This window comes from Rhinolophus sinicus, chromosome 17 (assembly GCF_057876585.1).
Source record: "Rhinolophus sinicus isolate RSI-liver-muscle chromosome 17, RSI-T2T, whole genome shotgun sequence".
Lineage (NCBI taxonomy): Eukaryota > Metazoa > Chordata > Mammalia > Chiroptera > Rhinolophidae > Rhinolophus > Rhinolophus sinicus.
The window spans coordinates 162,601,281-162,625,081 of NC_142517.1; the positions used below are offsets into that span (position 1 = coordinate 162,601,281).

The 23,801-nt window shown below is 39.6% G+C and overlaps 1 protein-coding gene across 1 annotated transcript in view; it reads right to left on the reverse strand.

Annotated features, from left to right (window-relative positions):
- Positions 1–9,461, reverse strand: part of OLA1 (Obg like ATPase 1) — a 143,947-nt gene extending 134,486 nt beyond the window's left edge. The window contains exons 1-2 of the mRNA XM_019727463.3: positions 9,337–9,461; positions 7,929–8,029 (exon numbers count right to left, since the gene is read on the reverse strand). Of these exons, the coding sequence (XP_019583022.1) occupies positions 7,929–8,029 (101 nt within the window). The 5' untranslated portion in view covers positions 9,337–9,461. The remainder of the gene's footprint in view (positions 1–7,928; positions 8,030–9,336) is intronic.
- Positions 9,462–23,801: the final 14,340 nt, after the last annotated feature.

Genomic DNA, 23,801 nt, shown 5'->3' on the forward strand with positions numbered 1-23,801 from the left:
AGCATTATTCATAACAGCCAAGAGGTAGAAATAGCCCAAATGTCTATCAACAGATAAATGGGCAAAGAAAATGTGGTATACATGTACAATGGAATATTATTCAGCCTTCAAAATGAAGAAAATCCTGTCACATGCTACAACATAGATGAATTCTGAGGACACTATGCTGAGTGAAACAAGTCCGTCACAGAAGGACAAATACCGTGTGATTCCACTTATAGGACATACCTACAGGAGTCAAAATCATGGAAACAAAAAGTAGAATGGTGGCTGCCAGGGGCTGGTGGAGGGGGAAACGGGGAGTTGCTGTTCAAGGGGTATAGAGTTCCAGATTTGCAAGATAAAAAAGTTCTAGAGATCTGTTATACAACAATGTGAATGTAGTTAACACTACTGAACTGTACACTTAAGAACGGTTAGAGGGTAAATTTTATGTTACGTGTTTCTTACCACAAGGAAACATTAGACAAACCTAAATTGAGGGCCATCCACAGGAAGCAACCAGCACCCTTCCAAAGTGTCAAGGACATGAAAGACAGAGAAATTGAGAAACTGTTCCAGATTAAAGGAAATTAAGGAGACAAAACAATTAAATGCAACACATAATCCTAGATTAGATCGTGGACCAGAAAATGGACGCTAGTGGGACAACTGGTAAATCAACGTTAATTTCCTGATTTTTATAACTATACTGTGTTCATAGAAGATGTTATTTGGGGAATGTAAGCAGATCGTATATAGGAACTTTTAAAACTAGTTTTGTAAGTGTCAAATTTTTTTAGGTGTGAAATTTCTTCAAAAAATTTTTTAATTTAAAAGAAAAGTCAAGCAGACGGGAAGGAGGAAGTTTTAATACATATCCAAGAAAAAACCCAATATCCAGAATAAAAAACACCTAATCATTAACAAGAAAAAAGATATCCAGTAAATGTAAAAGGGTGCCCAAAATCACTAGCTGTTACAGGTCTGTGAAACACCGATGTAGCACTTCACAGAAGTGTGGCCAAAATGAAAAAGTGTTAGCAGGCAGAGTAGTTAGAACTCTCACAATGCTGGCACCATAAATCAGAATAACCACTTCGGAAAGCTGTGTGACAGTACCTATTTACTGAAGCTGTTTAACTCCTAGGGATGTGGGAGCGGGGCAGGTGGAGGTGGGTGGGGTAGGTGTTCATTCACCCAACAGAAATGAGTTTCTTAGGTCCACCCACTAGAAGATATGTACCTGAATGTTCAAAGCAGCTCCATTCATAACAGCCAAAAAGCAAAAATAACCCAAATCCCCGTCAACAGTAAAATTACTTCAAAATAAATAAACTGTATATTCTCTCGGACATAATGTTGACTTAAAAGACATTAAAGAGTATGTAATTCATTATTCCATCTGTATCAGGCAAACTACTCTCCGTGGTGACAGAAGTTGGAATATGGTTATCCTCAGAAGGGTGGTACTGAGTGGAAGGGGGTACAGGGAGTCTTCTGTGGTGCTGGGTGTACTGTAGATCTTGATGTGGGTACTGGGTACATGGGTGAATTAATATGTAAAAGTCTGATATGTACATTTAAAGTTTGTGTATTTTACTGTACTTGTTATATCTCAATTTAAAAAAAAAACTGGAGGAAAACAGAAGAAGAATCACTGACAGAAAGGCTGCTTAAGAAGTCTCTGGAATAAAGCAAGTAAGAAATGAGTAGAAATGAAAATGTGAAGAAAATAGATCAGAGAGATGTTTAGGCACCACGTTTGGTCCCCTACTGAAAAATACGGTTGAGGGGAAAAGATGCAAAGATAAATCTTTCAAGTATTTGGGTAGAAAGTAGTATTATTACCCAAAATAGAGAACAGAAGAGGCAATGAGCTCAGTCTTAGACCTGTTAAGTGGAAACGTCTCACTGGAGATATTCAGGGCAGAAGATATATGAGTCTTGAGCTCAGATGCAACCTGCGCAAAATGCATAAATATAGAAAATAGAAACCAACAGATGATTAAAATCAGGAGCGAGGAGACTGCCCAGGGAGAAAAAAAGAGAAGATAGCCAAGAAGAGAAACCTAATGTTAGGGAGCAACCACAGGCAGTATAGCAAGCGCAAAACACTGAAGGAAGAGTAAGAGGTGGGAAGTCACTGACAGTGTCAAATAGGGCAGAGAGCTCAGGTTAAGGACAAAAATAAGTACCAGCTTTGCATTCAGATCACTATTGCCTTTTGCTATAGTTTTATCAAAAACAATTATTTTTAAAAGGCCTTAAATGACCTAAAAAAAAAGTTTAAATACACAATTTGTATCACCCTGTACATTCACTTCCATATCAATTTCAAACTAGCTCATACAAGCACTCTTTGCAAAAAAAAAAATTATTAATAATCGTAAGTGTAAGATATTAAAGTTAAGAATTTATAACTATAAAAGGAAAATATAATTTAGCCCAGGGATAGAATAAACGTAATTGTTTATTGTTCCTTGTATATCATATATATATATATATATAATAACATTATTACACATAAAAATTCAGTGACTTTTCTATATGTGAAATTTTTTATAATCAAACACTGGAAAGAATCTGGTCAGCATGAAAAATAAATATATGAATAAATATAAGCCAGTTACTTATTGTGCACCTAGTATATACTCAAAAGAGTTTGTTTTAAAATCTTGCTAATCTGTCCATTCAACAGACATGGGAACCTTTGACTCTCAGCTTCATTTTATCAGCTCTTAAGGATGAAAATGCTCTTATCACCAGTATTTGCAGCCTAGAGAATAATCTTTCTCCAGTGAGTTTCTGTAAGCAACCAAGAATGGAGCCTCTACAGTTAAGAACAAGAAGCTAACAACCAGCCAGGAAGCCTTCTGCAGGGCACACAGGGGCATCCTACAAACCATATGAGGAGAGCAGTAGACTGCAGTGGATTAAAGACAGCCACACCTCCTGTGCCACTCCCCTCCCATCAAGAGGGAGAGTCTATTTCCTCTCCCTCCTTGTCTCTGGCTGGTATCACAACTTGCTTTGACCAGAAGAATTAGGTAGAAGTGTGTTGTGCCACTGCCACAGTTTCACTCTCTTGGGAGCCAGCCACTATGCTATAAAGAAGTTGGGCTAGAGACAACTTGGAGAAAAAGAGGCCAGGTAAAGGGGACAGAAATGCCTCAGACTTCCAGCCAATCCTAATAAGGCCCAGACCTGTGGGTGTAGCCATTTGGGACCTTTCAGTCCTGACTAGCCACCAGCTGAATGCAGTCACACGAGGATCCCAAGTGAGACCAGAAGACTGACACAACTAACCTACAGAATCATGACAAATAAGAAATTGTTATTGTTTTAAACCATCAACTTTTGGAGTGGTTTGCTACACAATAAATAACTAAAACACTGAACATAATTATCTTGTAATTTTTTTTTAGCATTTCCTACAATGTTTTCCCTAAATGACAGTAAATATATTTTACAGACTGTGGCTGGTCTGTGGAATTTTGGGAAAAGGAAAGTTGTAGGAACAACCAAAGCACATTCCTACAACCATCAACCAAGCAAGACAAGCACTCCCCTAGTACAGGTTTCTGAGTTTGAACAGAGTACACAGTTGCCCCCCAATATTCATTCTCTCCTCCTTTTCAGGTTAACAGAATTCTTAACTGAACATGTGGCCATCACAATAAAGACATTTCCTACCCTTCCTTGCAAATAAATTCTTGGGACTAAATCTGGACAAAAGGATGTTAGCAGAAGTTAGCAAAGGGATGATGTGGCAGTTTACAGGGACAATAAATCCCAAGGAGACTGCAGCCAAGGCATTTGCTCTTGGGATTACCAGCTGCCTGGAATTTACAACACCTTCAGTCACTAGGGTGAAGGCCACAACTTTGGGATCGCCAAGGCATGAGCTGAACGCAGCAGGGATTCCTGATGACCTCATAAAGCAAAGCCCATGTACCAATCTTTTACATAAAAAAGAAACTTCACACTTTTACATAAAAAAGAAACTTCTCTTGAAGTCACAGTTATTTGGGATTTTCCAATACTCTCATTTGAACCTAATCCCATCTCATGCAGTGGTAGCAAAAAGAAGAGCTGTCCCCTGACACAGTAAAGAAGTCTGGAATATCAAGATGTAGTTTCTTGAGCAAAGGCAATACCGTGGAACAATGACAGTCTTTTCAACAAATGGTGCTGGAACAACCGGACATCCACATGCAAAAAAAAAGAATCTAGATACAGACCTTACACCCTTCACAAAAATTAACTCAAAATGGATCACAGACCTATTGAAAACCAAACACTACACAACTCCTAAGATGTAAGAGACAACGTAGGTGATACTGGGTACGACAATGCCTCTGCAAAAGCCTATATCAAAAGAATGAGAAAACAAGCCACAGAGTAGGAGAAAATATTTGCAAGAGACATACCTGATAAAGCCCTGTTATCCAAAATATTCAAAGAACTCTTACAACACAATAAGAAAACAAACAACACGATTAAAAACTGAGCCAAATTCCTTAACAGAGAACTCAACAACGAAGATATACACATGGCAAATAAGCATGGAAAAGATGTTTCACATCATATGTCACCAGGGAAATACACATTAAAACAACAATGGGGGACCAGTACTACACACTCATTAGAGTGGCCAAAATCCAGAACACTGACAACACCAAATGCTGACACAGACATGGAGCAACGGAAACTCTCACTCACTGCTGGTGAGACTGCAAGTCACTTAAGAAGTTTCTTACAAAACTAAACATAGTCTTACCATACAAATCCAGCAACCACGCTCCTTGGTATTTACCCAAACAAGGTGAAAACTTATGTTCACACAAAAAGCTGCACGTGGATGTTTATAGCAGTTTTATTCAAAACTGCCAAAACTTGGAAGCAACCATGAAGTCCTTCAGTCGGTGAAAGGATAAACTATGATACATCCAGACAATGGAATATTATTTAGCCCTACTAAGAGATGAGCTATTTAAATCATGAAACGACATGGAGGAAACTCAAATGTGTATTACTTAGTGAAAGAAGCCCTCTGAAAAGGGTACACACTATAAGATTCCAACTATATGACATTCTGGAAAAGGCAAAACTATGAAGACAGTAAAAAGATTAATGGCTGGGGCAGGGTGGGTGAATGGACCGAGCACAGAGGATTTTTTAGGGCAGTGAAACTACACTGTATGACGTTATAATAATGGGTACATATCATAATACATCTGTCCAAATCCATACTACACCAAGCATGTACCCTAAGGTAAACAATGCACTTTGGGTGATGATGACGTGTCAGTGTCGGTTCATCAGTTGTGACAAAGGTGCCACTCTGGAGGGGGGTGCTGTGCATGTGTGAGGGCAGGGGGTGTGTGGGAAACCTCTGTGCCATCCTTTCAATTCTGCTATGAAACTAAAACTGCTCTAAAAACATAAATCTCTTAAAAAAAAAGTTTCCCCCAACAGCCTCCAAGCCTCACACCCACAACAGTACAGTGGCCTAAGAGGAGGTACTTTAGAAAGGGTCACTCAGGTAAGAAAAAGCAGAACATATATAAAAATCAAATCTTCATACCCTGAATTAGGTATTCTTTCTACTTCATTAAAAGTGGCCATTAAAAATGTCTCCTTATCATTAAACCTATACACAGCATCAAAAGGGAAAAAATTACACCATTCACAAGTAATTACTGACTGCATACTAAGTTCCTAATGCTAGTGTGGGTACTAGCAACGTAACAATAAACAAGAACAATACAATCCTTGTCTTCATGAAATTCAAATTCGGGGGGGGGGGTGTGCTTTAAACTGCCGATTAAATTAGATAATAAAGTGCTGAGAATAGTGACTGGGATACAGTGTTTAATAAATAGCAGCTATTATTAGCTATAAATATTGCCTCTAAGTTTCTAGGTAATCAGCCTTTTGTATACTACAGCAAACCTTATTCGTCTAATTCTCTAACAGTCAAGAGATCCTTTAGTTTCTGTAAACTCTGTAAAATGATTAGGGTTTCTGAATTACACGTCCTTATTTTTGATCAGTAGGCCATCCTTCAGAGAACCAACCCCTCTCCCCAATCTATTTCTCATGGGCCGATCCAGAGGTAGACATTTCCAGTCGGAGCTCCTCACACAGGAATTTGAATCACGGGAGAGGCAGCAAGAACGAGAAACATGCAGAAGTTCAGTTCACACCGCTGAGCTCCACGTGGTCCCTTCTTGGCACGTGATCCTGTTCCTGTCCTTCCTGAGGCCCCACTGTCCAGCTTGCCCTTCCATATCTCCTCCCCATAAGTCTCTTCTTCTTGCGTAAAACAGCCAGAATCTGTGTTGCTTATAAAGAACCCTACCTGATATAGGTAGCTAATGTAAGATCATTCTGCAAAAAGAAGTGTTCACAACCCAACACAATTGCCAAAATTCATCAAACCGCACATTATTAAATGAGTGAATTTTACTCTTTGTAAAGTATACCTCAATAAAATTGGGGGGATGAGTATTTAATTTAAAAGCGTAAGTAGCACATTTATACTGGATAATAAAAGACTTTTAGGTTATTTTCATATACATTGATTTTATTATGCTCTATGGCTAAAAGGCTTATATAGGAAACATTCCTTAAGACTGCCCATTTTAAAGTAGTCCCATTTAAAATCAAGCTACACGGATTGCAGTGAGCCTAGAATAAGAGAAATGTGTTAATATCTAAAAACTATGTCTTGCTTATTGGTGCAATAAAGCCCACAACATACATAATGACCATACCTTGCTTTCAAATTTATTGACAGCACCCTACAGTACTTTGCTTAATTATTTGTTTTGCTTATATTTCTACTCTCTCTATTTAGTCTTATTTTGCAAGCAGCCTATATCACAGCAGGAAACCCCTTCAAAATGCAAACCTCTCCAGCTTCAGGAAAGAAATTAGGACAGCCACATTTGTTTATGTTTACATTACAAGAATTTCAGAACTGCCTTACTTGGTTATACCATGCTCCATTCACTAAGCAATCTCTGTGACCGAGGCTCCAAGGGGCTCTTGCCACATGAAAGAACATGGCTGTCCCACTTGCCAACCAAAGCATATGCCAACATACTTTCAGTCACCTTGATAAATCCATATTGGATCTATTTTCCATTAGTACACCCTAATCACTCTTGAGACATACTTTAAGGTTAGCAACAGGTATTATAATAGAAGGGCAAGTAATGAAAAATGTAGACTACACATCCAAGTTGCATGTGTATAGATTTATATGATAAACCCCAAATATATTTCCTGTCACTCTTATTTGCAAATAAATGACTCACTTTAATTTTCAACATTACAAAACTCAAATTTTTGCTCTCGCAGCTTTGAGATTTAGCCATTTTATAACAGATACCCTTTTATCTAGCAACTTCCAATATTAAAATTGTCACCTCCTTCCCCAGTAAAAATTCAACCATTTGATCCCTGATTTCCCACGAATCTAATCAAATTTATAATGGGGTTTTTAAAACTATTTCCTAAAGTATCCTACTGCATGGACTCTGGTACCCAGCCTAGGGAGGTACCCTACATAGCCAGCCAGCACCAAAATCAAATTTAAACTACTTCGATTACACTTAAATCAATCCTGTGTCTCCCAACAGTGTTTCAAGCAAACAGAGCTGATCAGGTTCAACTTGATGTTTTAACTCTCATTGTTTCTTCTGAGTTTAGCAAAACCAGCAATATAAGTAACTCGAGTTTCAACACAGTATCTGTGTAGAAAACCAAAAATAAAATACAATTAAACAAAAACCTTGCTTTGCAACATATTTATAATCCAGCTTCCTAGATGCTTTTCTTCTATTTAAATTTTAATTATCTCATGAGTTCTCATTTCTACAACAGGACTCGAAAAATCTTTACAAGATGAACATGAGAAAAGCCCAACATTCACCTACCCAACATTTGGCAATCCAACAATACCAATTTTTAAGGAGGTTCCAAATCTTCCAATGATTGGATGTGGTTTAATTCCATCACCTCCCTTCTTGGGGGGCATCTGAAATGTCAAAGCAAACATATATGAACAAAACTTTTTACTATCCCCGTCAACCAAGAATACATATCATTACACAAAATATATTATTGAATAGATTAAGAATAAAACATACTGTATATATCAATCCAAAACTGACACTGAGCTAAATAAATCCACTTTATTTTTCAACAAAAAAATTAAAACAAAAAAAATTTTTAAGTTCTGTAAACAGATCGGATAGTTATAAAAGCAATCACTCCTGATAAATCCTAGAAAGACTGATCTAAAAATATATGGCACCAGAAGTAAAAAACAAACTTAAAAAAATAGCTGCCAATCTTCTATCCAGACTGTTCACAAAACATTTTATTTCTTAACTTGACATAAGGTTAAACGAATAAAAACATTCGGAAGCAGAAGCACAGATACGAATCAAAGAAAATTCATTCTACAACCACCAGCAACCAAGTCACTGATACCAAACCATCCCTCTTATCTGGAACTTGTTCTTCCCCATTTCCCTCACAAGCACCATTTTTTACATGAATGAACCACGACAGTTATCAAGGTCTTTCCAACCAAGTCTCTCCCAACTTTGGTACTGTGGGGACGACTCGTCATCAGTTCTCTTAAGTAACCTCCGGAATCTATGCTCTGTTTATTTCTAGTCGTAAATGAATCCATTCACTCTTTTTATTTATTAGTCGCAACTTTCTCAGTCCCTGTTCATCGGCTCCAAGTTCCTCCGTGCAGAATTAATCCCACGTTACTACTGCAAGGTGAACTCATGAGGACGGCTAACCTCACGTTTTATAAGCTGGGAACTAAAACTAAAACTGCCCATGTCTTCAGGATCCAGTTGAATCTCCTGGGGCCACGCTGAGGCCCTGCTCACGAAGTGATATTCCAGCGCCTGAGGGCCAGGGATCTCCCGTCTCTGGGTCTTAACTCACACCTGTTCCCACTCAAACCCCAGGCCTCAGCGGCGGGCGCGGAGCCTCTCCAGTCCTCTGGCCTCCTACCGAGATGGCCGGCCGCCCAGCCAAAGCGGGCCCCCACCCAGCACCTTCCCCCTCCGGACTGGGCGACTGGTCGTCCCGGCCTCCGGAGAAGGCTTTCCCCAGAGCGTGCCAGGGTGAAGCGTGGGCCGCTCTCGGGAAGCGCGGCCTAGTCCGAGAGCGCCTCATTCATCCACACACCCCACGCCGCCTGCTGCCCTCGCCCTATCCCGGCTGCCCGGCCCTGGCCTGACGCCCGCCTCACAGCAACGGGCCGGGGCGCCGAAGATGCAGCGGGGAGCGCGCCCGCAGGCTCCCTGAGGGTCTCACCGTGCTCGGGAAGGGTAATGACACGGGGGGTCCCAGTGGCAGTGGCAGACGCGTCCTACCGGCAGCGGGAGGCGGGGAGGAAGGAGGAGAGAGAGTAGGCCCCGCCCCTCTGCGGAGTGGCACGCACGACGGCAGCAGCGGCGGAACGGGGGGGCGGGGCGCCGGGCCGCACCTGCGCGCAAGCCGCGCGCCCCGCCCCGCCCCGCCCCGCGCACCCGCTCGTCCTGTCCATTGGCCTGATCGGCCGGAGGCGGGAGCAGGTTGGGAGTATCCGCGCGGCGCAGGAGCTGGCGGGACCTCGAGCCGGAGCTGGAGCCAGAGCCAGAGTCGGGACCTGCAACATCTGGACCGTGCGTCTTCCGCCTTCTCAGCACGTAGAACTTCTCGATCCGGGTCTCTGCTTGCTTCCCAGTGTACGCCCCCCGTTTCCCGCACACGCTTCCTCGCCGGCCTGCCCTTCCAAGCGTCAGCCGCGCTCTCGAAGCACTCTCGGCCTGACCGCCGACCCGGAGACGGTCAGGCCTTGTGAACAGCCGTGGCATTCCTTCTTGGCCTCCAACTGAGTCCTTGAGTACCACGGTCCCAGCCCGCCTCCCTTTTCCTATAACTTTATTCAGTCAATACAGATGGTGAGAAGCTGTTAACTGAACTTTCTTAAAGGAAGCTTGTAATCTAAGGGCTCCTTAATCGCATTGTCGTTGGTGCATTTTTCAGGCACTGGATCCCAGAATGCGTTTAATAGAGCCAATTTCCCCCCTCCATCCCCCTTTTTCTCTGGATGGTTAAGAGCAGGGGCGTCTAGAATTTGGGAAACATACGTTCCAATTTGGATCCCACGACTCATTAGCTGTGTGATGCAGGACAAAAGTAACCTCTCCGGGTTTCAATTTCCTCCTGGATAGAATGACGTTATTGTGAGGATAAAATGAGACAATATGTGTAAAGCTTGTATCTACAGTACCCCGCACATATAGGAAAGACTCATAAATAGTAATAAAAGCTATTGTTAATATTAAGGTTTCATCCCATCTCACCCGCACCAGACTACATACAGTATGAGCTCCATCTGTTGAAGGAAATCTTTTATTTAGGCCCTGGCCTTCAGTCAGGGGAAAAAAAAAATGTTGCAATGAGTGTAATATTTGACAAAAGAATTGCAACACTCGAAGTTTCTTTAATAGGAACTCCTTATAAGTAGCATCTGAACCATTATAATAAAATTGCCTTAAGGTTTTCTTAGTCCTATCAGAGTGATCTACTAACGGAAGTTTAAGAGTTTTTTCTGGAAATTTGGAAATTCTTAAGGACACAGGCTACCTGATTCAATTTTGGTTTTCTATTTTTTTTCTTAATATCATTCATAAATATGCACTATATTCTCTCAATCTAGCTCCCTTGTCACCAAAATCATGTGTTTGTAAAACCAGTGTCTGGGTGCACTCTAACTACAAAACAAAGAGAAGCTAACTAGCCCACATTTTGTACCCACCATCAATGTGAACTCCTATGAATAGCCCTGACAAAGTAATTCCTAAATTGTTTACTGCTGTTTTATAAGTGAAGTTCTATAGTTGGTTTTCACAGTGCTGCTTGTGGAAACAGAGAGGAACCATTACTTTAAAATCTCAAGAATCCCAGAGAGTCCACTCTTCCCAGCAACCAGCCACTCCAATACTAACTGAAAATGTTCCCATTGTGAAGTAGTAGCATCATCTTCAACTTATCATAGTCTTTTGGCCAAATCCCACTGCTTCTTCAATCTCAATATCTCTCAGATCTACGCATTCCCTCCAATTCACACTATCAAGTCCTTGAGTCAATTACCTATTTCTCTATTTGCAGCTATGTACATCTTTCTAACTTGCACTTTTGACCACCTTTAAAATGCCTTGACAAAGCAGGTCACACAAATCTCAGTGAGCTAGGCAGTTTCAGTAGTGGCTGATTGCTGCTAACTGTCAGTTAATAACAGCACACCATTACCGACTCACTGAGGGAAGTGTGACTCACAGTCACTGATGGTCAATTCATATTCACAAGAAAGAGGATTTGATTGGCCCAATTTAGGTAAGTTTTACCAAGAGTGCCATCAGCCTTGGTTAGGTGGGTAGGGATCATAGTAGAAACATCCCTATGAATGACCTCTCTACTAATGAAGCATGCAGGTCTCAAAGAAAACTCTAATGGGTATCCGTTATTCTGCATGATAAGTGAAGAATCAGTGAGACAAACAGGATATGAAGGGTTAACACTAAGCCTAAGAAAATTACTCTCAATATAGGGAAGCGTGTCCTTGAGCTTGTTGAACAAAGGGAAGTCTAGTACCTGTTGGGCACAGTGATTAAGTGAAGACTAGAGAAAAGAATCAAGTGGTCTAGAATGAAAATTGAGCACAAGATTTCTACCAGAGGAGGGATGAGAACACACCATCAGGTCAGCTCAATATGAGGGTGCTACTGAGGAAAGATCAATGGGATGAAAAAAAGTAGAGTTCATGTTTTCACTCTTTGCTGTTATTAGCCTGTCAGAGTTTTTCTTTCGTTCCTAGGCTTCAGCCAACGACCAGGGATCAAGTGAGTTGACCAAAGATCATAAAGAATCTAGGAAGTGGTTTGGTTTTGGTAATTTATCCCCTAATAGAGAGTAGCTCAGTTGGAAATGCAGAGATTTACTCATCCTACATAGAACGTGAAGGGACGGGAGACAGGAAGCCTATACAGAGAAAGGCCAGGAAGGAGAGGAGGAAAATGGGATCAGTGATGGTCAGCATGGGCTTGCAGGTCTTGACTACACCTATTGGTCAGCCCCATCCACATTTGTTAAAGGCATCACATAACAAAATAATGGAAATAACTACACTCAAAGGGACATTGAGTCCTGATAATAACTTTACAAAAGAAGGGAACCGCTTGCAAAAAAAATGATAAGTACCATGGAGGTGGGGGAATTGCAGAGATGTTGGTGAAAGGTTCTAACAAACTTGCTGTTAGAAGTTCAGGGGACCTAATGCACAGCATTGTGATTATAGTTAATACTGTACAATTGACCCCAACAATGCAGGGCTTGGGGTACTGACCTCCACCCTGTGCAGCTGAAACTTTTAACTCCTGCGGAACTTAACTACTAATAGCCTACTGTTGACCAAAAGCCTTGCCAATAACATAAACAGTTGATTAACACATATTTTTTATGTTGTACGTATTATATACTATATTACAATAAACTAAGCTAGAGAAAAGAACTTATAAAGAAAATCATAAGAAGAGAAAATATATTTACAGTATTTATTGAAAAAAAAAATCCGTACATGGGGTGGCCGGTTAGCTCAGTTGGTTAGAGCGCAGTGCTCTTAACAAGTTGCCAGTTCGATCCCCACACGGGCCACTGTGAGCTGTGCCCTCCACAACTAGATTGAAACAACTACTTGACTTGGAGCTGAAAGGTCCTGGAAAAACACACTTAAATAAATGTTTTAAAAGAAAAAAGAAAAAAATCCACACATAAGTGGGCCTGTGCAATTCAAAACCATATCATTCAAGGGTCAACTGTATTACATACTTGAAAATTGCTAAAAGACTAGATCTTAAACGTTCTCATCACAAAAAAGAAATGACAATTGTGTGAGGTGATGGAGCTGTTAGCTAACACCATGGTGGTAATCATATTGCAATATATAAGTGTAGCAAATCAACATATTATGCACCTTAAACTGACATAAAGTTTTTATATGTAACAATACATCTCAATTAAAAAAATAAGTACCCTATGTAGTTATTAAATAGTATTTTTCTCTGTTATCTGTATGAGATTTTGTCTTTCTATACATTAACCTTTCTATCATATTCTGTCCAGTGTCCAGAAAATAGTTTATGTATTTAGAATATTCTATTCTTTACTTTTTATTGTTGTTCCTATAAAATTATTTTCTTGCATGTGAACTCCATGCCAGGCATTGTCCTAGGTTTTGGAGAAGTAAAGAACAAGATAAATATGGTCCTTGCCTTCAGGAGCTTGCAGTCAAATAACTAAGAACATGTTTAAAAAATCTATAAGATACCTAAGTACTTTGCTTACAGTTTCAAGATTTAAAATAAACCACCTTAATTTTCACTTACTTTCAGGACTTCTGATATTATGTACCAGGCAGTGCTTTCCCTATTTCATTACCAGTAGTAATCAGGCCCTGTCAGACATCATATTTTCAATTTTCATTCTTCTACTTGACAGATTGTGATTTTTGAATTTTTGAAATTTGACCATAAGTTACCTGTGAAGTAAAACATGTTTAATCAACTACTCTCAATTCTGAATTGCTCATAGTGTTTGAAAGCATGCTGATTGATTAAAGAGTCTGGTTATCACTGCAAAAAATACTGGAGTTTTGTCATCTACTCTCTATCGTAATTCATGGATATTCAGAAATTCTTAAAAGAAAAATTTACATGCTATTTTCCCAGAGGCAACAGAAAAAGGCATATGCTAATCTAGAAAAGCAAATATATTATTACTGTACTAGGTAGGATGCTTTCAACTGTGAGTAACAGAAATTCTGATTCAAAGGAAATTTATCCTATGTAACAAAGTCCAGAGAGGGAGAACTTCAGGATTGAGAGATTCTGTAGCTCAACACTATTTTCAAGGATCCTAGTTCTTTCCATATCAAGGATCTGCCTTCTCCAAGCTTCCTTTGGTTTCATCCTCAGGCTAACAGCAAGAAAACTACTGTAGCAGTTCCAAGCAACACATCCAGAAATGACAATATTCAGAAGCATGGAGGGGGTGGGAACCACCTCTTCCTGCAGCTCTCTTAGAAAGAAGGACACATGTCTCACAAACCCTACAGCAGACTTCTTCTACTGGGCAAAAGTGGGTCTCATGCCTGTACCTGAACCAAACCCGAGCAGGGAAAATGGGGTTACCCTGAGACCCTTCAGCCCATCCTTAGGGCTGGAGGAGAGATCAGCTTCCTCTGAGGTACATGGCCATGTGGGATATAATAGGTATCCGAGCAAAATCAGGGCTGTATAAGAAAAGGACACCAGCTGTATCCACTACACTTCCTGAACGATTTTTTCAAGGTAACAGCTTGAGCATAGTGTGAAAATTCTGAAAGGAGTCAGCGGCATTGGTAGTCATCTGATGTAATGTACGTAACTGCGTTGTAATAAATGTCGGTGCACTTCGTCCCTAAGAAAACACTGAAGAAAACTGATCAGCTCGTAACACTTAATGGTGTTATAAAATGAAAGCATGTAAAAATATTTTTATTCATCTTTACAAGATATTTAAAATTTGAGTCATGGAAAGGGAAGCTTACTTACCAAATGTGTCACGAGGGTCCTGTCAATTGAACGGGAAATTAGGGAACCTTGCGCAGAGACCTAAGTCACCAAACTCACAGCCTCGCTAACACCAGCTCAGCACAATATTTCACCTTCATTACAGTTCTGAACCTGTGTTGTTCATTTCAAAGAATATTTGTGCTAGTTATGATAGGCTAGATGATAATACAATGATAGACAACTCCAAAATGTCACGGGGTTTACAGAACAAAAGTACTTTTCTTACATTAAGTGCGCCGGAGATCTGCCAGCTGTCCATGAGCGGGCGTGGCACTTCCAGGTTGCTTCAGTCTCAACTCTTGTACATCAAAGTGCTTCCCCCTCCTCGAAGTGACATTTCAGTGGCCAAGTTAAGTCACATGGACACGTTTAGTTTCAAGGGCCAGAGAAACCTTGTACCCAGAGGCTGAGGAGAATTAGAAACCAATAAATGGTGATAATGCCTGATGTAATATTTACAAATAGATTCTACGCAGAACATTCTTTCTAAATCAATTTGCTATTGTCAATGTATAAAACAGGCAGTCGAGGCTGCCCTTGTTTCTAAGGTGATTCTTATGAATAAGCCATGACTAATGTTACTTTGGTCGTGCCTACTCATTCCATGGCCCCTTCATTCTATGAAAGATCCATTCCCCTCAAGCCTAACTCTTCCTGTTTATAGTACATGGACTCCCTCGCCACAGCTGATTGGACTAGGGCTGGGTGAAAATCTGACCCAAGCTGGGCAATCAAGGCTCTCTTTCTCCTGAGAAGTTGGACGTAGGACATAGCAATAAAAACTACTGACTGCTTAAAGGGAACATAGAGTCAGAACTGTGCAGGCACTTTTTTGACAGCTATGGATAAAGCTCTCCAAAGAAAAAGAAAAACAAAACGGGCAGGCAGGAAAAAAGGTGTGTAATTAACCATATGGTCCCTTAATCACAAGTGTTGACTTTCCAGTTGCAGTCTAGTCCTCCTAAAGCCCTGTAGATTTTCTGACCTTGGAATCTGTGAGATAATCTTGTGTTTTACCAAGAACTGTCATTTTATGTTTACATTATTAGTTTGCAAAGGGTTTCTAGTTCTTAGTCAAACAATTGTTGCAAGAGCCAAAGCACAGAATTTTCACTGCCCTAAAAACCACTAGTGTATGTTGGGGACACATTGGTCCAATGTTGCTCTTGCCTGCGTTTTTAAATTATAAGACATTATTTTCTGGACTGTGTTCTCTGAGACCATGATCCTCCATGCTGCTCTGTGGAACAAGGGATCCAGGGTCAGAAAGTGCTGCATCCGCATCCCCCTTTGGGAGACTGTAATATACATCAGTATATTGAAGGGTCTGAGAAGTTCTGCAGTAAAGAAACTTGTTAAATCTCCTCAACCCAGTATTACCAAATGTGGACATAATTTTTCATATAATTCATATTAAAATCTCTCACAGCATGTGCTCTGCGGAGAAAAACTCTTTGAAATTTGCTATTAAATAGTGATTTAGTAGTACTTTTTGTTGCAGTAAAAATCTGTTGAAGAGCTTGCTCTTCCTTTGTTTGTTAACAACTACCAAATGACAAACATGATTATTTAACAAGGAAAAAAAACGTGAGTACCAACCCTAAGGAAAGCATTGCTCCCATCAGATGTCTCACTATCAGGATAAAATTTAGAATTATAATTAAGAGTCTTGTGCTTCGTTTTACTTTGGATGAGAAAATGCCTTTTCGAAAGGAGTAGAAGATCTCCTAAGAGTGGGATGAAGCATGTAGCTTCCCTTGCGTGATCCTGGGAAATTATTGAGGAACTTTCCTCCAGAAACTATCTTTTGGATATCCTGTCTGACAGCTGATAGGAGAACCCCAAGTTAGGATAGCCACTTTCTTATATTACCCCTGTGCTTTATGCAAAGTAGCAGGACTAAAAAGACTGCTTAACGCTTTGGCTTCCTGGCTAACTGACGCAGTGACAACTCAAGTTGGTGCTCATTTACAATAGAGGTAGATTACACAAAATGACCTAAGAATCAAGAGAAGAAGTAGGGCTCTACTCACAATCATCTTCCAGATCAAACGATTTCCTCTGCTTCTGTTTCTCCTAAGAGATTTTTAGGTTGAGAAAATGAAGACGATTATTAAACCCCTCTTGTGCGCCAGGTACTGTGCTAGCCAGCTTACATTTGGGACCTAATTTACTAACTCTCTAAGTATGTGTTATTAGATCCCTTTTATAGCTAAGGACACGAGGTCCATAAAAGGTTAGGCAATGTGATTACAGTCTCATTGTTACTAGTTATTGGGCTATATAAAATAAAGTCCATCTGACTCCAGACTTATTGGACTTTCTACTCAAATATACTTGTCTCACAATAGCTCAATGATGTTTTATACATAGCAAATGCTGCAGTCTGTCTGACAGTACAAAAAAGAAAGGTGTGTGTGTGTGTGTGTGTGTGTGTATGTGTGCACACATGCACAAGTGCTGTTTACTGGAGCAAAAGATTAACTCAAATATTTCATGTAAAAAAATTTGACCTCAAAGGGAACTTCTGGCTAGGATTTCTTTTTTTAATGATGAATATTTCAGTTCAGTAAATACGACTATTAACAGTCCTGGAAGACATATTCAATATATCTGTAGGCTTTGCTATTCAAGGACAGATAGCAGCCTAGAAACATTAAGGCTTCAGTGTTCATGACATGACCAGGATTACCTAAATTGAGACAATGATTAAAATGTTTTGTCAGGAACATTTTATTCAGGGAATTCTGGATGAATTGCTGTGAATTCATTGGTGAGCTATTACATGATGCATAAAAGTAGGAAGTTGAGGTGCCAGAACGCTGCTTCTTCCCATTTCGTCTGTCTTTTAACTTCAGTTCTCATTACAGCTTGAAGGAAAGTATTTTCTAATGATGCTTATAAAATAAACAAAGAACATTGTCTGACAGAGTGCCAAGAAGACCGTTTTAAAACAAATGAACTTAACTGTATACCAAGTTGGTGATATAACCACACAAAGAGAACTATTTTAAGATTTTTCAGAACATAAGACTTTGACTATATAGTCTTAGAAATATGTATTCTAAGGACAAAAAGATAGGCAAATTTTAAATTTCATTTGGTAGTGTAATAATTAGTAAAAAAATTGCATCATTTTTGAAACTTTTATAAATATTATAGAGCAAATAATTATGTTAATGTGTTAGGATCCAAAATTTTCTATGTAACAGATGAAACATACAAAGTGAAAAACAAAGGAAGAAAAGCCCTATAATTTTTTTTCCTGAAAAAGCTTAAAAGCAATGGTAACCAGTAGCAATGAACACCCCTGACACCCAGTTTATACCATTTTTAAGATAGCTGGTTCCAGGTCAGGGACAGAAAATGTAAAAAATGAGCCTGGGATGTCTTCTGCCTGAAAACAAGGAAGTTATCAAAGACTGCGGAGGTCATATCAAAACGACGCAAAAGTCAACTTCCTCTGGGGCTTTCTCTGGTAAAACACAGAATAATTTAAACGTCCAGAAGAAAAATTACTGCAACTGATTGAAACCCATTGAACGGATAAAATCCATGACTTCATAATGATATTAGAAAGCTAATTAATTACTTAATTAATTAAATACATAAAAGTCACAGGTCATCATTAGAAGTAGCTAGGGCATTGTATTAGTCTGCTAGGCCTGCCATAACAAAGTACCACAAACTGGGTGGCTGAAACAACAAAAATTTATTTTCTCACAATTCTGGAGGCTAGAAATCCAAGATCAAGATGCCAGCAAGGTTGATTTCTTCTGAGGCCTCTCTCCTTGACTTGCAGATGGCCGCTTCTTCCCATTGCATTCACATGGCCTTCCCTCTTTGTATATCTGTGTCCACATTTCCTCTTCTTATAAGGACACCAGTCATATTGGATTAGGGACCACTACATTTTAACTTAATTACCACTTTAAAGACTTAATCTCTAAACACAGATGGTAGGGGTTAGGACTTCAACCTATGAGTTTGGGGAGGAGGGGACACAATTTAGTAACCACAGGCACCAAGTCCTTACTTTGGAAATTAGAAATTAGAGGAAAAGAAAAAAGAATTTATCCAGCCTATTTTGTACGATCTGTTTTAGTATCACTAGTAAATAGTCCTAAGTGAGGAGGAAAATCCAGTTAACAAATGTGAACAGAATGATAGAATAAGAAAACCACTATTTTGTGGTTTAAGCAGTGCTCATCAATGGATGATAAAACTGTAGGAGAAAGGTTGATGGTTCACTTTCCAATGTAAAGATTAAGCTGTTACCACTTGAATCTACCAATCAATTTAGCATCACTAAAAGTAGGACAACCAGACATTATATGCCTCCCGATATGATACACAATAATTTACAAGGCATCAGGATATTATTGCTAAAGAAGTTAGAACTAAATCTAATTGAAACTTTAATTTTAACTTCCAGTTTGCAAGAAATACAGTGGATAGGAAAACAAGTTAAATTCCACTGCAAGGAAGCAATTACCCAGATCCAGAAAATAAGCCGTTCTGCATGATAATTGACCTAATTTTGTCAACAAGTCAATGGCATGAGAAAATAAAAAGGAGAGACTATATATTCTTAAAAATACGTATTCTAAGGATAAAAAGATACGCAAATTTTAAATTTCTGTTCTAGATTCTATTCTACATTCACAACAAAAAGGGACTTCGGAGTCACAACAACAAAACAGAATGTGTTGGGCTGGCCCGGTGGCTCAGGCGATTGGAGCTCCGTGCTCCTAACTCCGAAGGCTGCCGGTTCGATTCCCACATGGGACAGTGGGCTCTCAACCACAAGGTTGCCAGTTCAATTCCTCAAGTCCCGCAAGGGATGGTGGGCTGCAACCCCTGCAACTAGCAACGGCAACTGGACCTGGAGCTGAGCTGCGCCCTCCACAACTAAGACTGAAAGAACAACTTGAAGCTGAACGGCACCCTCCACAACTAAGATTGAAAGGACAACAATTTGACTTGGAAAAAAGTCCTGGAAGTACACACTGTTCCCCAATAAAAAATAAAAAAAAAGTCCTGTTCCCCTTCCCCAATAAAAAACAAAACAAACAAACAAACAAAAAACCAGAATGTGTTAACCTTGTTTTAATCCTGATTTGAACAAATCAACCATAAAAAAGGGTTTGTGAGATAATCAGAAAATTTTGATGATTATCAATTAGATGCTATTAAGGAAGCATTGTTAGCTTTTAGGTGTGATAATATTATAATATGTTTTTAAGTCCTTATTTTTTAGATACAAACAGAAGTACTTAGGGGTAACATGATAAGGAAATATCAGAAATTTTCTTTTAGAAAAGAAGGAAAGAAGAAGGAAGTGAAGGAGGGAGGCATAACTGACAGATATGGCAAAATGCTGGTAATTGTTCAAACTGCTAGACCAGTAGTTCTCAAAATGTGCTCCTCCAACAGCAGCAACATTATTTGAGAACTTGTTAGAAATACTAATTCTTGAATCCACCCAGAGTCACTGGATCAGAAACTCTGAAGGCAGGTCCAGCAAACCTGGGGTGTAACACAGCCTCCAGGTGATTCTGAGGCAGCTAACATTTGAGAACCACTGCGCTAGACAAATGGGCTTCTGGGAATTTTAAAGGTGTTGAATATTTTTTAGTATGTTTGAAAATTGTCATTATAAAAAAAATACATTAGTTTTCAAAAACAACTATTTGTAGTATATGTGATTGTCTGAAGGAATATAAATTTCAACTCCCTCCAGCAGGTCATCATAACATAAAGAACCCTAAGAAGTGAGTTACATGGCATGTGAATTGTCTCTCAATGAAGCTGTTTAAAAGAGAAAATAAAAGAGTGTTTTTCTGTGGTCCTCCTTGAAGGTGCCTTTCTAAGTCTTGGTTTTGTTTTGTTTTGTTTTCTATAAGGCAGAAAGGCTTCCCTTTCATTCTCTGCTTTAACAAGCATCTGCTGAACCTAAAGCTGTGCCAGGTACTCTGCTGAGAAACAGAAAAGTAAAATGGATAAAATGCGGCTGCCTTCCCTCAGTAGTTCCGTAGCTTAATGCGGAAAAGAAACAAAGGGATCACAAAGTAATAAGTGAGGGCTAAACTGGAGGAGACTGAATGCAGTGTGGTACCAAGACTGATAAGAACTGGAGCGCTTACTGGCATGGGGGACACTTGTGCTGAATTGTAAAGACTGGAGTTAAATGAGATGGGGAGCAAGTCTCAGAGAAATGCAAGAACACAACTCACAGTGTCACCAGTAAATAGCTGCACGTGGCTAGGGCGGGGCAAGAGGTTCTCCATGGCAGTGGACAGGCAAGATCCTAAAGGGACCTGCCTGCCAGGCTTCTCGCCACTGCGGTCCCCATCAATGTTTCTGTTAATGTACACAATTAAAATGTAGTAAAGTCCCTACCAACTGGAAAAATAACTCCAAGAAGAGCCAGACTATGAAACTGTAAAAGTCTAAAGCAAGCAAATAAAAGGAACAATTTTGCCTAAAACCATTACTCACATTTATATAAAACTATACTGCTAAACCGAATGTTCAGAGACTCCTTTGTATAGAATTGTAAGCCAAATATAACTACCCAACCATTTGTGAATAAATTGAAATGAGCTATCTTGGGAAAGTATAGAAATGTCACTATTCTTTATCCACAGATTCTTTCTTAGATATGGGGCTTTGAAGCAGATATTTCATGCTGCTTGAAAAATTTTTTAATGTTAGTGTTCTAACCCACATTATTTTTTATAAGCCAAAATATCAAGAATGTTGTACCTTTCAAATGCAACTATCTTCTGTTGCAGTTTCTATCTATGTCACAAATATTAACTTTAAAGAAAGTGTAATGTAATGAATAGATTTTTGTCAGCTGGTTTGACAGCACTAAACCAACCAAAGAATTTCATAAGTTACAAGAACAAAAGATTTTTTCGTAGAAATATAATATAAATTTATTATCAAAATAAACAATGAACATGTCTTACTGTTATTTTAATAACACAAGCTAAAAGAATAAATTAAGTTCAATAAAAGTCTGTTAAGACAATGATAAAGCAAGAATTTGGTTATCTCTACATTAGCATTGTATATAAAATAAGAACTTGCTAGTACTTCGTATAAACATGGTTTCTAGAGTAATACTCTTTAAAATCACAAATCATTTGTGTTTTATGTTTAGGTTAAACTTGAAGCTTTTCTATTATAAAATATTGGTAGATGTCATGGTATACTAAAAAGAACTCAGGCACTGAAGCCAGATAATCTAGACCTGAATTCTGGTATTACCACCATGTTTCCCCGAAAACACAGAACTTACTAGCTATGTCATTTGGATCAATTTATTTGTTTCAGCCTGTTTCCTGATCTTACCACCATTTTCCTCATAAAGGTTTTGTGAGGATTAACAAAGGTGGTCTATACAGCGGCAAACAGGCGACCTGGCACTTCTCTTCACAGTTCCCTTCCCTTCGTTTCCTTCCCTTACTGTCTTCTATACAACCAAAACAGTGGCTTAACACAATAATTTAGTACGTCTCACCTTTTTGTGGGTTATCTGGGTAGTTCTTCTGCTTCAAATGGTATTATCTAGGCACTGGGATTGCTACAAGATCCCAAATGACCTCACTCATTTGGCTGGCATTTGGTGCTAGTCAGCTGGGGTTGTTGGTTAGGGCACCTCAGTTCCTCTCTGTACAGCCTTTCCATGTAGCTCCGGCATCTCACAGCATGGTGGCTGGGTTCAAAGAGGGATCATTTCAGGAGCAATAGGAAATGGAAGCTGCCAGTTCTCTTAGGGTCTAAGTCTGAAAGTGGAAGCTGCCAGTTCTCTTAGGGTCTAGGTCCAGACCTAGACTGTCACTTTGCCCACATTCTATTGGTCAAAGCCAGTCTTGATTCAAAGAAAGGGAAATAAGCTCTTCTTCTTAATGTCAAGAGTGGCAAGTATAGAAGTAGGGGAAGTATTTGAAGGGACAATCTTTGGAGATTAGCCTATTAAAATCCATCCTCTGGCCAGAACAATTCACATCCTTCCACATGCAAAGGATACCCACTCCTCCAAACCCCTATAACGTCTCATACTCTTACAACATCAGGTCGAAGTCCAGATCTTGTCAGCTAAATAAGGTCCAGCAGCAGCTGAACCTCTTTTGGTGTGGTCTCTCAGGTGCAGCACTGTGGTTGCAATACCTGTGAACTAAAAAGACAAATTACCTGCCCCACAAGCATCTAACAACACAATGGTGAAAAGGGGACAGGATTACCACAACAGATACACCATTCCAAAAGGGTGGGGGGCTGGGAGGCACATAGCAGTCACCAGACCATAGTAATTTTGAAATTAGTCCAAGCACATATGATCACGTTTCCCCAACTCTGAGATCAGAGAATGTTCCTTGAGGAAGGCCCAGTTCCGCTTGCTGAGCATAGTTCTCTCAGATCTCTAGGCCCTTGGCGCTGCCCTTTGAGTCATTATTTTCCATAAGACATGGCTTGTGTTTGCAGCGGAGTAGCTTTCTCTCCTTGCTTCCTGCCCAGAAAATTTGGGGTTCTCAGAGGCCTCTGTCATTTTTAAACTCTCTCTGTTCCTTCAGGCCATGCTTGTATAATTCCTTTTTAAAGCACTCTGTAGGTTTTCCAGTATATCAAGTTATAATCTCCATTAGATAAAAAGCCACACCCACAAATCTGGTTGAGACAGACCACCTCTATCTTGGATTTGGAGTCAGATGCTGTGGGACAATGGCCTTGAAGATTCTCAGAAGACTTTTTGTCTAGCAAAAAAAAAATCCAAGATGTATGCACTCAAAATTCGTAGAAACCCTATCGTCTAGCTGGTTGGACTCTATTTATATTCACATTTCATCATACACACTTAAAAGAAACCAGTTGGTACTTGTGACATTCTGCCTGCAAATCTCCTTAGCCAATCCACAAGTTCATCAGATATGTTTTCTAGCTTGTATATTACCACCGTCAACAGGGTTGACAAGCTTTCCACCACTACATAAACAGGGGTTGCCTTTTCCCCAGTGTGCAATAATAATTTTATCACTGTCCTTCCGCCTTCATGTCTCCTCAAGGCCCTTGTACCCTCTACCCTCCAGCTGGTCCCAAAGCCAATGCCACATG